The sequence below is a fragment of the Pseudopodoces humilis genome, chromosome 24 (genome assembly GCF_049639895.1).
Source record: "Pseudopodoces humilis isolate 2021_Gansu_Grassland_sample_001 chromosome 24, ASM4963989v1, whole genome shotgun sequence".
NCBI lineage: Eukaryota > Metazoa > Chordata > Aves > Passeriformes > Paridae > Pseudopodoces > Pseudopodoces humilis.
The window spans coordinates 3,405,997-3,421,593 of record NC_142223.1 but is presented as its reverse complement, the minus strand read 5'-3'; the positions used below and the strand labels follow the sequence as shown (position 1 = coordinate 3,421,593).

General features: G+C 42.8%; 1 protein-coding gene across 2 annotated transcripts; it reads right to left on the bottom strand.

The window, feature by feature from the left end:
- Positions 1 to 279: 279 nt before the first annotated feature.
- On the bottom strand, positions 280 to 10,329 carry ERRFI1 (ERBB receptor feedback inhibitor 1). Of its 2 annotated transcripts, none has more exons than XM_005528319.3 (4): positions 10,265 to 10,329; positions 3,608 to 3,804; positions 3,405 to 3,481; positions 280 to 2,817 (listed from the first exon to the last, which is right to left on the bottom strand). In XM_005528319.3, the coding sequence occupies exons 2-4, from the start codon at positions 3,730 to 3,732 to the stop codon at positions 1,622 to 1,624; spliced, it is 1,398 nt and encodes a 465-aa protein (XP_005528376.3). In that variant the 5' UTR covers positions 3,733 to 3,804; positions 10,265 to 10,329; the 3' UTR covers positions 280 to 1,621. The 2 variants fall into 2 exon arrangements, with proteins under 2 accessions (XP_005528376.3, XP_014112761.2); XM_014257286.2 differs by lacking the exon at positions 10,265 to 10,329 and adding an exon at positions 9,706 to 9,818.
- Between the last annotated feature and the right edge of the window lie 5,268 nt (positions 10,330 to 15,597).

The window sequence follows — 15,597 nt, the reverse complement described above, 5'->3', positions numbered from 1 at the left end:
AATCATTAATAATGTTAGGCCAAATTACTTAATCTTACAGGATGTTTTATTGTCAGCACAAAACTATAGATACCATGCTGCCAGGTAGTAGGGTGGAATTAAAACTGATGGTGTGCAATGTGAGTTATTGAACACTTCTGCAGAAATCTTAACTCTAATTAAATGCAAGCTGAATTCAACATATGTTGCACATTTAACATTACTAACTTTGAACTTTCCAGTAAATGCAGAAGTAAAATGCAATTGCATGCACTATTCAATAAAGCAAAAACCAAAATGTATCATAAATAAGTATTTTATAACTTTATTAAACTCAAGACATGACAATATTCAAAATACAAAGTGAATTATTTTTTATTCAATACTGTACACAATGCAGAAATATCAGTGCATTTCTATAGCATGTATTTCACCTTCATTTAGTTTGTACTAAAACAAATAAAAAGTAAGCTTTAAAATAGCTCAAACATCTCATTCAGCAGTTTAAACTGTAAACACCTTGTTTACTTCTGTTAGGAGGAACACATTCATCTTCTGTACCCCTGTTAATGAGCACCCTTTCTCTTGTGCTTATCTGTAAGAGGATAAGTGTAACCAAACTGAGCACAAGAATCTGCTAAGGTGGCACCTCAGTGAACTTCAGTGAATGGCTGAGGCACAGAGAGGAAAAATTAAACAGCAAGAAGCAGCATCTGAAGCAGCAAGAGATGGGACTGACACTGTCCATGAATGGAATCATGTTTTTTTCCTCATACCCTCCTCCTCCTCCCCTAAAATACTGAACAGAAACCAGAACACAAGACCAGCTTGTGCTGTGTTTCTGTATTTAATACAGTCATAATTTCAGACTCTATGTGAGCACATAGTTGTTACTGCCTACCTAATAGCAACCCTGTGGCTGCTCAGGACACATTCACACATTCCTAGGATCCAGCAGGAAAAGAGCAGCAGCAGAGGCTTAGCAATAGCTGGTCCAAGTCTCTTCTAGGAAAAACTGCAAAATTGAGCCAAGTGTGTCTAGCAACTGAATTCACAAAACCTAACTCACTTTAAAAGTCTATTAGCATCAAATTAATTTGTAAGATAGATTAATCTTTCAAAATGCACTTTCAAGATGCTTGCCAAGTCTTGAAGTGGGTATCAGATCTCGCATTTACTTTCTTACCAGACATATCCTAGTAAAAGAGGACAGTCTGTTCTCAGTAGAATTACTGTGTAAAAGAAATTTTGAAAAATAACTGGTACAAAACCTGTACTGCATTACTTGGTCTGTTGTCTGCTTTATAAGTGACTCCTAAGCAAAGATTGATTTTTTAATTTTTTTTTTTCATAATCTTGACTACCAAACATGTTCATCTAGGTAGCATACAACTGGCCAACTGTGACTACTATCACTCCATGTTTCTGCAGAATCTTTGTAGGGTTTCAGCTTACATACCAAGACGAAAAAAGTCGTAAGAAACATATCGAATATATGCAGCATAAGAGGACTTTACCATCCACTTTTCAGTTCTCAGAGGACAAACTGCTCCTACTTCATTATCTGTGAACCGTAAGAACTTTGTAACATGATAAAGTTCAGCTCCATCCCAAACAACTGAGCTGAGACTGCTCCCAGACACTATGGGGAAACCACATAGGACAGGTGTTTTCGTTTCAGGGGACCACCTATGTCCATTCTGGGTTTTGAGTCCAGTTTTATTGGTGCTGAGGTGGCTGTGCAGTCACCAGACCAGGACTGAACCTCAGTGTTAGAGCTCCTCTCCTCTGCTTCTCTGAAGAATTTCTCATACTTGTCCAAATATGGAGGTCTCTCTGGTAGCAGATAGTAGTGCGTTGAACTGGCCTTCTTACCATTTTCAATAATTGGAAGAATGCAAGGGACCCTGTTGGAAGATCCTTCACTATTTTGTCTTTGTAGAGCTTTGCTGCTGACATACTTGGGATCAGGTGCAAAGCTCTGGGTGGGGGGCATAACCCCATTGAGGTATGATGGAAGGCTTTTGGGACTGGGGGTGCGGGAATTGCTGCGTGACAAAGGTTCCCGGGGGGGCACTTTGGGAGGCCTGTCTTCATCACTGTAAGCACTGGAAGCGACTTCTGCTGACCACCTTCTGTAGTCTGGCTTGAGAGCCCTTGGGGGTATGGGAACCCTTGGTGGAATCTCTGGTTTATCTTCATCAGAAGTTGGAGACGACCTGTTTAAGTGTCCAGTTAGTCTTACTATGGGTTTATTGAGAGATCCAGCTGGCCCGGAATGGGACCTTCGCAGGCGTCGATGCAGCTGCTGTGGAGGAGGATAAATACTGGATATGTACACATTTAGGCTTTGTGTAGGGTTGGCATCTTCTGGTTTTGGTCCTGTTGGAGTATCGAAATATGCATAGTTGATTTGTCCACAGCCCCTAAAGCTCCGACGGCTTGGAGCACTGGATTTAAAAGGAGGAAGTTCATAATCTTCTAACAAAAAGTCAGTATCTGAAGAAGTCAGGAATTCTACCTCTTTGTCAACCTCATCTGCAGTAAAGTCTTCAGATATAGGCAGAGGGGGCAGTGGCCTGCAGCTGCGATCATTAGAAGATGCAGAGAGAAATTGAATTGGTCCGTTTCTTATTGGCATGTGAGGAGGTGTTTCTTCAGAAACACAGCCCATGGTTAATGACAGTTTACTAAAGCCAGGAACGAGATGGTCGTCGTACCTTGAAATTGGCTGTTCATTTTTGGGACTTACAGGAGGTGGACTGGATTTCTGAGATGGGACTTGGATACAACTTCCAGCAATGTGGTCATTCATGGAAGCCTGGTTGGAAGAGTGCCCTAAAAAGGTGAGAAATTCTTAGAGACTCTTTTCTAAGTACCACTCCAGCACATGACTCTGCCACTGCATATTTAATTCCTTCTAATGCAACAGTAAGCAATGTCTGTTTAATGTCTCCAGGTAGTGAAATGCAGGTTTTACAGATCTCATCTGGTTGTGGATTTATGCTTTTACTTAAGATAGTAGCAGATTATCTTACTGTTTAGACCAGCACTCCAGTTAAATGAAGTAGCCCAAGAGACCCCCAGCATAAGGAAGAGAACTACAAAGATCCCAGCATAAAACTACAACAGAACAAGTGCTTTTTTTACCAAATATTTTTCCGTCAAAAATATAATTGCAACTTGGAGGCCTCCTACGCAGAAGGCGAATGGGAGGGGGGTGTGTGTGTGTGTGTGTTTTTATTTAACTCGATCGTGTTATTCCCAAGTGTTTTTGTGGAGCTGGATGGGCGCATTCCTGAGCTGCCAGCAGGGGGCAGCGCGGCCCAGCCGGGAGCGCGTTGGTGTCAGCGAGGCCCGCAGGGCTTTTCCCGAGACAAATCCCTGACACTTCCTAACACGTCTGTGTCACACTTTGTACTTACCAATGGATGGCAAATGTTGGTCGGTTGATGGGTTTAAATTATATGTCACTGCTATAGGGTCCACATTAAAGAAAGTACTAAAAAAAAAAAAAAGAAAAAAAGCCTTCACTGTAAATTAACCACAGGTCTGTACTGGCACAAGTATTCCTAACACTCATTCCATAGACTTGGAGATGCAACAGATAAATTTTAGCCTCACTCACTTTTCAAATCCACTGTGGGTACCCCAGCAGGTTTTCAGACTGCCCATGCCTTGACTGGTGTGAAGAAATCCGGTTTTTAAGGGGACTCTCATCTCCTGAGCAGCAACTCCTGCAGTTGACATCATGCAGTGTTCTCTGAGGATGTCTCACAACCCTTGATATTCAGGACTTGGCAGGTTTCCTGCAGTTTTCATTCCCTTCAAGAGAGAGGGCATAAATATCAGAAATGCAAACCTGATGTTCCATGTCTCATCTGAAATTTCGGTGTTCAAGGAATTAAACAGCTCTGTAGAAAGGCCTCCTATCCTAAAATGTGCCAACTGGAAAACTTCACCGAACTTCTTGTTTTGAATCTGACTGCAAAATTAAAGTACAAAACAGGTAAGTTCTCTTGAAGAACTACACTCAATAAAAAAAAATGAAAAGTTAAGGTATTGATATATGGCAGTTGTATATCCCACAACTTCAGTTCTTGAACATAAACTACTAGTTATTTATACAAAAAAAACTTTTTAAAGAAGTTTTCTAGAACAGTCTAACCTTCCAGTTGCGGTCTTCAGTTGTATCTTTCTGCTAAAGATTTTAGTTTCTAGTGTAGCCAACATGTAACAGCCTAGTCTGCAGTTAAGTATTATCCTCCATAGCCTTTGCACCAATAAACAGAATTACTGACCACCTGAATTAGAATTCTAAAACTTGTTTTACATAAAACAGTAACTATTTTTAACTAACTTAAAGTTTAAGGTACTTTAAAACAGCCTCAAGACTTCTAGATATTTTTAACAAATTGGAAACCTAGTGGTTTGAAATCATCTCAGCTGAAACTGCCCTGCTGCATTCAAATCTATTTTGAATGTGTGAAGAATGCTTTATCTGGCCTATTTAAGGCAGAAAAAATACGTTGGCAATTGCTTTATATTGAGTAAGTAATCACAGTCTACAGAAGAAATTAACTCACATGACTTGTTTAGGGAATTCATCAGGGAGGGAAAGGGGCAATGTAAAATTAGTCAGCATTCTGAAGGCAGGAGAAATTAAGTCCAAGATTATAAAAAAGATGTTCTCTGGGTCTCTGCTTCATCTACACAAATATCCTACATTCAGCAAGTGCAATATGATCCGTTTAAAAAAACGGACAAAAAACCTGCCAAACCAAACCCCATGCAAAACAGTTTAATTTGTATCTCTCTTGAGAATCAATACTAGGAGCATATAATCTTAATGTGAATTTGTCCATATCCCTCCACCAAAAGAATCCCATCTAAAGAGAAGTCAACCAACAGCTGAGGGCTAGCTATATCAGGGCTCAGCAGACATGTCAAGAAAACCCCTTCACAGTGTGCTACTGCAAGAAAATGTGGTACAGACACAGGTAGTAGCTTATGCTTCTGGTAAATCTGCCCAAAATCAGGCATTCTATGCAGATGTGCAATCTTCCTTTTCCTTTAGGAGGAAAGATCTATTATTCTTGTCTGCAGAGTGAGGGATGGGCAGACTCCTAAGCAGGACTGCAAACCAGGTGTCTGAGGATTAGTTTGCAATCCAGCATCACTATTAGCAACTTATAAACAATTGTTTGAGAAAGAACAACTCTGCTGCGCTCTTTCAATTTTGAATTGGGTCCAGTGCTGATCATCTTAAGAAAACAGGAGCTTCTGACTGTATGTATGTTTGATGTGTGAGACAATGCCATTCTCGTTAGGAGTGTGATGGTTTTCTCAATCATGACTGTCTGTGTCAACAAAAGTGGGATTGTTTCACTCACTGCCAGATACCCGATATATTTTAGGCAGGCATTTCAGAATAACTCTAGACAGGAGACTTTAATAGAAGCGAACAAGGGCCAAACCAGTGTTCTATGTAATACAGCACAGTCCTACTTCATTCAGCCCTCCTGATTTTAGTAAAGACCATGTTCTTCCCCTTCAGACAACCTCCTTAAAAAAGCTAGCTTAACCCTGGAAATTTTTGCATAATACAGTTCAGTTGGACCCTTCCCAGTAACAGGAACTGCAGATATTTCATAGAAAAATTAAATAAAAAACCACAGAGCCCCAGGAAGCAATAACATAGTCCTGTAAGTGCAAGCAGAACCACTGTCTTCAGGGAGCAGAATATTAGAGATACCCATTTGTCAAAATGACTTAACAGCACAGTACACATACAGCACCAATTCTAAAACTACTTCATATCAACATAATTTCAAAACAAAACATCCAAATTATCAGCTCACACCATTGAAGAGTGATTTTTTTTTTGTGTCTCATGGATTCTATCCTGTTAGCAACAAATCTACCAAAGAAAGAAAATAAAGAGAGCTTAAGGCTAATGCCTGCTATCCATTTCAATATTTCTGAAATCAAATGCAAGTCACGAGTTAAAAAAGCAGCAGCACAGAACACTGATTAGTCAGCAAATGATTGTACTCCACCTCAGTGTGTGTACAAGATCTGACAGGACCATGAGACATTGATTATGATATAAAAAATGAGAGGAGGGGGAACAACTGCTGTAGTTTGAGCACATGTAACGTGCTAGCTGTGATAACATACAGCCCTTGCAGGGCTTGTTAAGAAGCCCAACCTCCACCAAATCCCACGCCTAAACCACTACTAGTAATTACTGTGTCAGCTTTCTGAATGCTGTCTAAATCTCAGCTCTCAAGACTGATAGTTGCACAATCACCTCTCTGAAATCTCTCTGGAATGCTAAGCTCAACATTTGAAACAGACTTAAATATTTACATACTCTAGGAAAAGGTAATTTTCACTTGTTTCAATCAGTCTTTATTTTTTAAAAATAAAGCACAATTTATGTAGCCATAAAACTTGCTTCATTCATCAATAACCTCTTTGCCAATTCACAGGTGATTTGCCTTGACATTTCAGAGAGTTATGAAACTGTCCTCTGTGCCTTAAGCTAGGATATCAAGAGAGGTAGTGCTTTCACTAAACCACCTAGTTACTTTTTCAGTGAAGTCTAGAGAAATGGTGCTTGTATTTTAAAACACACATAAGTTTGTTTGAAGACAGTATCTTAAGAGGGAGACATGAGAACAGCAACTGAATACAAAGTTTGGGTTTTAGACAGCATGCTTTTATTAAAGATGAGTGGTACATATTATATTCTAGTAATGGGTTTTAAAAAAAATAAAATTTACAAAAGTTAGCCACGAAGATATAAACATCAAGTTTTCACTGTTAACTGCTGTCCCAATTCTGCCTTCTTAAAAGTTTAAGGAATTAAACTTAGCCATAAGAAACATCAAAGTGTATTTGCTAAAGAAAATGGACACTACGCAGTAATGAAGCGTTCTTGAGCTCACATTTGTGTGTTGCTGGTTTGCACAGAATGGGCTTTCAGTTACCCTGCTTGTGTGACCTACTTATGCACAGTTTATGGCATGAAGCACTTCTGAAGACTTCTGAAGCACTTCTCTAGTTTGTGTTATTCGAAAGAAATGGATTACAAACTAAAAGAATGGCTGGTAATTTCTACAGGGCATTTACAAGCCAAGGCAATTAGAAGATTTGGTGGTGCATTAGGAAGCTACTGACACCCTTCCCTGTAAGGCAAGGTAACAGTGCAAAGAAGGTACTTGTAATCATCCAGCTCTGCTTGTATTAATAAATATCAATAATAGTAAGTATTGGAGAAGAGATTGATTTTTAAAAAATTTTTTACAAAGCCAAATACACCTTCAGACTTCAACAGGATGGTTATGTGTAAGCCAAAAATAATCAAATGTATCCATAAACTGCAGCATATCTACATAGTGAGAACTTTGGAAAGATATTTGTTGTACATTGAATTGCAGCAAAAATCCCAAATACACAGTTTTTATGCAGCTACATATTAATAAATACTTGTGTTATAACAACAGTAATCCTCTGTTTAGAAACTGAGAAGCATTTGCATACATCTTAGCTCAGCCTATTACCTATCACTAATCACACACAGAATCTTATTACTCTGTTCCCTGTTCTCCCAGCCCCAATGCAACCAAATATCTGAGGCAAGATAAGTTCATAACAAAGAAAATCTTTCTGGTATGCACAGTAGAGCAAAGCATGCTCTAGAATGTTTCATTTAATGGGTATGGAATACAGCAACTTGCTGTACAGATTTCTGAATGCCTGTATGAACTTTTGACAGGTTTTATAAAGGCAGCACTCTTGACAAGGAGCTTACATTCTTCTTGTAAGAAATGGGAAAGAGGGGGAGGAAAAAATAAGACCTACTTACCCCTTTTGGGAGGGGAAGAAATGTGTCTACCTTAAATCCACAACCTATTTTTGCTCACCTTGCCACCACATTATCTTTAACAAATCTCAGAAGCAATTCACAGGAGGAGGGGCACATTTTTGCACTACAAGTCATCCACTCCAGCTAGCTGTTCCTTATTTGACAATGTGATGTAATTTCCTTTTTCTTCTCTGACTTTCTATTTAACATAAGTACCTGAGATAGAGACACCTCTTTTCATATTTAAGTATTTCAGACTTACAAGTATTGGACTTTAAAAACCTAAGTGCTGTTAATATACTTTCTGGAACTCCAAATACTTTCAAAAAATGCTAAAAATTCTGTTTACCTAGTTCTTACCCTCAAATACTTCTGTCTTTGCAGCTAGATGAATGCTGAGTAGCCAACACTTAAAAGAAACAGCCTCATGAGAAGGTTAGTTTAAATCTATTCACTTAATAAATAATTAGATCTTCTTTACTATGCACCAAACCTCCACAGTGCAGTTCAGTATTCCTGAGTCACAGGCCAAACCATGCTCAGATACAGGCCTCAGAAGGTATTTCCATTTATAGGAATTACATTCTTTACAGTTATTGTATAAATTAATTATATTCTTAACTTTGAGATATTTTTCTACACATTTTGCCAACCAGAAATGGACCATTCTGTGATAAAGAAGACTATGATCACTAAACAGTCAGATCATGGGTGCTTACAAATAAAACTAATCCTATGGGTGTACAACACACAAATAAACTGAACAGCAGACAAACTCTGTATTTAGATTGTAACAGTCAGCTATTTGAAATATGTTCAAAGAACCACAGTTCATCAAGGAGTTTAAGTTCAGTTAAAATTTGGGCTACCATTTCACAGTCCTACACAACAAATGGGAGTAACCTGTAAATTGCCAGTAGAAAACTAATAATTAAATAGCAAGACAATTGCCTTGCCTCTGCTTGTCAGATTTCAGATGCATGCTTAAGGTATGGTACTTCACCCTCCTGAAAATTTTAATGTGAATATAGACAGCTTACATTCAGGAAATAAAAATTCCTCTCTAGCTGACTCAGACTCATAAGCATAGTGTTAGACACTCTGTGATAAGTTTTAATTCTCTTTTCTACTCCAGAGAACTGGAAGTGTTTTTCTCTGAAATAAGTCCTGTACTGTAGAGCATGGCAGACATAGAGCTTCACCAAGAACTCAACAGGTAGATTTCCATTAAAAAAAAAAATCAGAAAATTATCCCATATAGGTAAATTGCAAAGGAAAGAAAGTTTCTTTCCTTCTATAAAGGAAAAAAAAAATTGGTTTGTGCATTAAGTAAATTGAGTAAATAATAGAGGCGAATTGAGCAGTTTAACTGGCTTATAAGTGCAATTCACAAATGCATTTGTGATGCAGAGGCATCATTCACCTGCCATTCCGGTACAACGAAGATTTAGGTATTCCCAAAATGCCCAAACAGACCTTGCCCCCAGAGCCTTTCCCATCCAGTTAATATGTAATGAGGTACTGTTATCTTTGGATCAAGCACAATAAATATTTGCTTATTACTTCAGAATACTGCACAGGGCCCTTGGTCAGTGCTGCAGTGACAGGAGACCACTGAAGTGTCCGAGCCCCCGGCCTGCTCACTCGGCTGTCACAGGCTGCGCTGTCAATACCCAAGGATACAGCGATGTCTCCAGATTTAACCACCACAGACTGGCTATTTTAGAAAATCGAGGATAAGTGCGTAATGAGGTATTAAGTCACAAAGAAATGTTTATTCTAAATTAAGCCAGCCTAAATTAGAGTGCGAAGCGCAGAGCCTGAGCCCGCAGTGCGGTCTCTTGTTTACTCACAGGAGCGAGAGGAGCAGCTCGGAAGCGAGTGAGAGAACACTGATACTGTTTCGGGTCAGGAAGAAAACGCGTGGCACGCCACGTTGATTTCCAAGAATGTGGCTACGGGCTCCGCTGACGCCGGGCGGATCCCGTCCCACTTAGAGGGACTCCCGCCGCGGCGAGCGGAGCCGGTGTCGCACCGAGATCCCCCGTCAGCCCCGGGGCAAGCGGAGCAGCGGCGGGTCCGGCCCTGCCACCCCCCCACCCCCCTCAGCACCACGGCACGAGCCGCGCTCCCGGCTCCTCCCGGCGCGCACCGCCGTCCCTCGCGCCCGCCGGCGTGGGGCGCACCGCGGCCCCGAGCCACGGCCCCGGCCAACCCCGGCGCCGCGGCCCGACCGACTCGCGTGTGCCGCCCGATCCGCCGGCCCCCGCTTCTCGCCCCAGCGGCGGAGCCCGGAGCAGCAGGGGCGGGATGGCCCCGAGCCGCAGGCGGGCAGCCCCGGTGCGCCGGGCGGGCCCGGGGGCCGCCATGGCCGCGAGGGGCGCGGGAGGCGCCGCCGGGGCCGTCACTCACCCCGACAGTGTCGCGCAGCTCCGCGCGGCCGCCGGCGCCACACGCATGCGCCGCCCCAGCGCCGGTCAGTGCCGCGGCGCGCGCCGGCCGCCGCTCTTATGGAGGGGGGCGGGACCGCGGGTGGCCCCGCCCCGCCCCGCGCGGCGCCCTCGTCACGGGAGGCCCTAAAGGGGCGGGGGCGCGCGAGGCCGTGGGGGCGGTGTGGCGGCTTCCGGTTCCGCCGGGCGCGGGGGCTGGGGCGCGTCTCGGCCGGGGCCTCGGCGCGGGCGGTGCACGCCGCGGCTCCGTGCCCCCCAGCGGGACCGGCCCCGGGGCGCCCTCTGGGCGGCGCCGCCTCCGCCTTGGCAGCCCACTCCGCCCCGGCCTGCGGGACCGGCCGCCTCCGGGCTCAGTGACGAGCGGCGTTCGCCAGGCGGGGGTGAAGGACCGCGGCGAGCTGAGGAGCTCGCACTGGCCGCTCGCAGCGGCGGGAAGGCAGCGCCCGTCCAGGGGATGCTGAGGCGGTGCTGCTCGGTTCTCCAGCGCTCGGTGTCGTGCCCTGGCCCTCTGTTTGGCTTTCCCTGGCCGGTGTGCTACTCCCTTAGAGCAACTGCCTGCTGCCCCCCGCTTCTTCTGTCCCCGCGTCGCCGTTTCCTGGGGCTGCGCTCACTCGTTCTGTACCCAGCCTATCGCGGTCCTGTCCCCGCCGCTGTCAGGGCACCTCACTGCCCGTCTCTGTGGGGAGTCTCCCTCCGCCTTCCCCGGGCTCGGAGCTGTTCCCCGCCGGCAGCAGGGAACGCTCGCTCTCCCGGCCCGGCTCCCGAGCGGGCGGGCCTGGGCCGCGGGGCCCGCGCCGGGAGGGAGGCGGCGGCCGTGGCTCCCCGTGTTGTTCCCCGTGTTGTTCCCCGTGTTGTTCCCCGTGTTGTTCCCCGTGTTGTTCCCCGTGTTGTTCCCCGTGTTGTTCCCCGTGTTGTTCCCCGTGTTGTTCCCCGTGTTGTTCCCCGTGTTGTTCCCCGTGTTGTTCCCCGTGTTGTTCCCCGTGTTGTTCCCCGTGTTGTTCCCCGTCGGTACCTCACGGTTTTCTCATAAACAGGTCCGGGCGGTGAGGTGGGACCAGGCCTTGCCCACGCGTGTGGTGACCGAGTATTTTGCAGTCACAGGGAATCCCCGTCCTTCAGTATTACCGGAAGGGGAGAAAACACTAAACCTTTTACTGTCATAGGAATTGGTCTTGTGAATGTCAGTTTTCTTGAAATAGGCATATTTGCGTTTAAATAAATCGATCTTCGTGTGTAATTATTTATTTGGCACCTTGAGAAAGTATGGGTGGGCTATCACAGGTTTGACAGTATTTTGTATCTAGACATAGATTTGTGGTGGTAAATAAACTGCAGTGGTCACAAAAGGAGGATTCATGGTGAAAGCTGCTGTTTAAAGACTTTTGAGAACATTTACAAGTGATGCTGTTCATTACAGCATAAACAATAAAAATCGGGCTTTTGATCAGTTTTGCTCTACACTGGAATCATTTCTTTGTTGGAGAAAGAAATACCAGTGTATTTCTCTTGACTCTTGAAACTCCCAGCACTTAGAGGTGCTTAACAATTGGATTAACAAAATATGTCTTCCATTTATACTCTTTAAACTGGAATAGTTAGTGATATTTTAAGAAAGAAGAATGCTTGATTTCAGTCTGATGCATGTCAGCAGTTCACTTCTCTTTTCTCTTTGGGGTTTCTTTTGACCTCTGGTGAAAGCCCCCCATCTGATTTTGTTCTTAGGGACAGTAAGATCTCCTACTGTGTAACAGTACTTACTCAGTCTCCTACTTACTGTAACAGTAAGAACTGTTGTACTGCTGTAAAAATACAGGTGATGTGAGAAAAAAAGGGCAGGGCTATAACCTAGTAGAAGTTGAATATTTCCATTGTGAAAAATGATGAAGAGGTCCTCTAAAGTTGACTGGACATGTTATGCAGGCAAGAGAAAGTGAAAAGAATCTAAGGGGAAGTAGAAGCCATCAAAAGGAAGGAGGGGAGCAGAGCGTGGGTTTGTGATTTTGATGAATTGGGGTGCACTTAACAGAGACTGCAGGATGTTCGTGTTCTGGTGGCAGTGGCTTGTGCTGAACTGTACGTGCTCAAAGGCTCCTTCCAAGTATTTGCTGTACTTCTATTGTTCTGGACTTGAAGACCGTGACTAATTATTTCTGTGGATAAGCTGGCCCTGCAACATGAGTTATCTCAAGTTTGAATTGTCCTAGTTGCATGAGGAGCAAGTAATCTTTTCTTTTTCCTTTTGTTTTTCTCTTTTTATTTTTCAAATTCTGGTGTGTTGATGTACATACTGTCTGATATGCAAACAGCCCTAAATGTTGTAATGAATGGATACAGAGGACAAACTTTCCTTTAAAATGTTTTTCACAGATTTTCACAGTGTCAACATGACTTCAGTAGGACAATCTCTTGTAGTGCCTCTGTAGTGGAACATGAGGAATAAAAGATGTTTGGCTTCTTTACTTATTTATACCTGAGGATCTTTGATCCAGGAAAAGATCTTTCTGTTACTCCCTACAGGTATTACACTGTGGCCTCTATCTGCTATCAGCAGGCCTTGTTTTATTTTGTTAGATAATTTTGGAATTAGATCATGTGCATGTAATTGTATGGAATTTTTGTCTCTTACTGTTAAATAAGTTTACTTATGGCCTTCGTTCACTAAAACTCCATGCCTTAAATATCTGATTTTTCTACTGAATAAAAACGTTTAGTAATGGTGTCACTTGCAATGGTTTCTGTGCTGGCTTGAGGATGGAGGAAATTGAATTCTGTACCAACAGTTACATTCCCATCTCTCTCACTTCTCTGCAACCACCTCATAGTTCTGTAGGCATGTGTAAACCACATTTTGTAATTTGCTAAGTGCCCTGAAGACTAAATCCTAAGTAGTCTTCAACACCATGGGTCATCAATACTAATAGCAAGTTTGCTAAAAACAACAGCTCGGTGTTATGAGAAGCCTTAAACCTCTCCTGTAGCAGGTTTGGAGATGGATAGCAGACTTTTCTGTATTTAATAAATGAAATGTCTGAATTCTGTGAAATAAAGAATAGCATGGACTTTCATTCATGATACTACCTTTCATTTGAGGATTCTTTTTGCAGAGGAAATCCCAGAGATACTTGATGTCCTTTGATCAGTTGTCCTGTTTCTAGCTTGCTTTGCAGCCTATACCTTTCCATTGATTTCAGTCCCCTTCATATTTCCTGTTTTCAACACTTAAAATTTTCAGTTGCTCCTTCTGTTTGTTTTGAGAGGAGAAAGGCATACATGTAAAGCAGCAGTTGGAGAAGCAAAAGGCAAAATCTTTTTAGGAAGCCAGAAAATTGCAAAACTTGATACTGAAAGACTTGGTGGAAAATAATAGATATATATTTTAATATAGAATGTTAGATAAAGCTCCTGTACAGTCATTCTTTAGATGGTTGTGATTTTTTTTTAAGCCACCTTCCATAAACAACAACTTTGTTTTACAGTAGCTGCTGCTGTATTATTGCTTAATCATACTTATTTGTGGTAGATGCTCTTGAGCAGGAAGCTCAGGGTTTGTTTTTTTTCCATGCTCTCTGGTAAGCATGCCTCCTGTCTGGTTGCCTGAAAGGGAATGAGTAGCTTAGACACTTTTCTTTTTGGCCTTGTTAATGACTAGAAAAGGTAATTGTGGTCAGTCATCAGAGAGGAAAAGCTTTCCTGAAGAGAGGTAAACAAAGTGCAAGTTGGATGCTGTGGTGTTAGTTTTTGCATGACTAGTTATGTGAGTGAGGGTGGTGTGGATACGTTGCTGCTGCACTTCCAGAGGTGCTTCTGCAGAGCCAAGATCATGTGTCACAAGTTATTTCAAATGTAGCCTTTGTGAACCCTTTAGTAAGACATTGCCTGGGACAAGCAAACCTAGCAAAATGCAGTGCAGTAGGTGGTTTATGAATAAGTCTTTCCATCATGAGAAGTCCTGAATTCTGTTATTATTCAGCAGATTAAAACTCAAAACATTGACCTTGGCTTGGATGCTGACTTCCAAAAGAAATGTGTTATCATGTGGCTCTTACCTCTTTCTTAAAAATCACAGCCTTTGCCTCAAGCAGAATCAGGATGTGCGCAGTAGGAGTTAAACTATGCAATCCTTATGTACTTGCATTTTATCTTACTCAGGTACTTATCTTCTGTTCTGTTTTGTGGTAATCTGGCAGAGTGGATCTGCATACCAACGCTGAGGTTAAGGACTCTGGTGATACTCTGCCATGAAAACCTAAACAAACTATGTAGATAATAAAATTCTTAGTTACCTAAGTTTTGAACTTGTACCACCCTAAACTGAAGTAAAGCAACTTAAGCATGTTTATTCCAGGGGGAAGCAACAATACATATGGGACACGTTAGAATTGCTGTAGTCTCACTGAACTGAGAAGTCAGACTGGTGCAGTGGCAGTAAACTGATGTGCTGGTACATGAGTGGAAGAATGTCTCCCAAATTACAAGCAGTTAACCTTTGTACTTCTATTCTTACTGTACAGGGCATGCTGTATGGTGTCGTGTGGGATAGAGGAATGTAGGGAAGGGGCAGAGACAATGAGTTTAGGAATTCACAGATCAGCAGTGCAGACTCTCGCATAACAAGGGTAACATAGGTGCAACTGTACAGACCTGATGCTGAAATTCAGCTTTGAACAGGGGCCATTACTCAGTCTTTGTTTGAATTGTCCCTATACAAGACTTTAAAGCAATTGGATAATGCTAATTTGCCTCTTAAGCCATCTGTAGAAGCTGACACAGATAGCAAATCTTTTATGCTTCAGGCATGTGGAAGTGGTTTGTGATGCAAACATACTATCTAAAAGTGGAAATACAGCATGGCTTTTGTGAGTTCTTGTCTGTGTACCTTGATTACATCTCTGTCTGAATGCTGCAAATACCAGAAGTTTTACTTGCTTCAAAAACTAGTCACAGAAAGCCTGATGAAAGAAAAATCCATTAAGGCTTTAGGGAAAGTGTCTTGTATCAGACTGCTGGGAACTAGGAGAGAAAGTTGCCCACTGCCCTAAACATTTGTTGCCTTTTTTTAACCCATGCTAGGGCAGTATTGGATTAGGTGGACCTTGGGGCATGGGGTAGTACAGCTGCTGTTGGAATACATCTAGATTTTTCATTCCCTTTTATATTTCAGTCAGTCTTTTCCATATTTTTCTGTTTACGTAACTGGGTATACAACGATTTATTTCTGCTTACAAGATTCAGCTCAGGCCCTTGTCTCTGCAGTTGTATCTGAATCCTTTCAGGAAAGGGCTGTGCTGTTCTTCG

Coding starts and splice junctions, on each gene's coding strand:
- ERRFI1 (XM_005528319.3), bottom strand. CDS start 3,732: ATGATGTCAACTGCAGGAGTTGCTGCTCAGGAGATGAGAGTCCCCTTA. Junction 3,482..3,607: donor ACCCACAGTGGATTTGAAAA/GTGAGTGAGGCT, acceptor TTTTTTTTTTAG/TACTTTCTTTAATGTGGACC. Junction 2,818..3,404: donor CCAACATTTGCCATCCATTG/GTAAGTACAAAG, acceptor TCACCTTTTTAG/GGCACTCTTCCAACCAGGCT.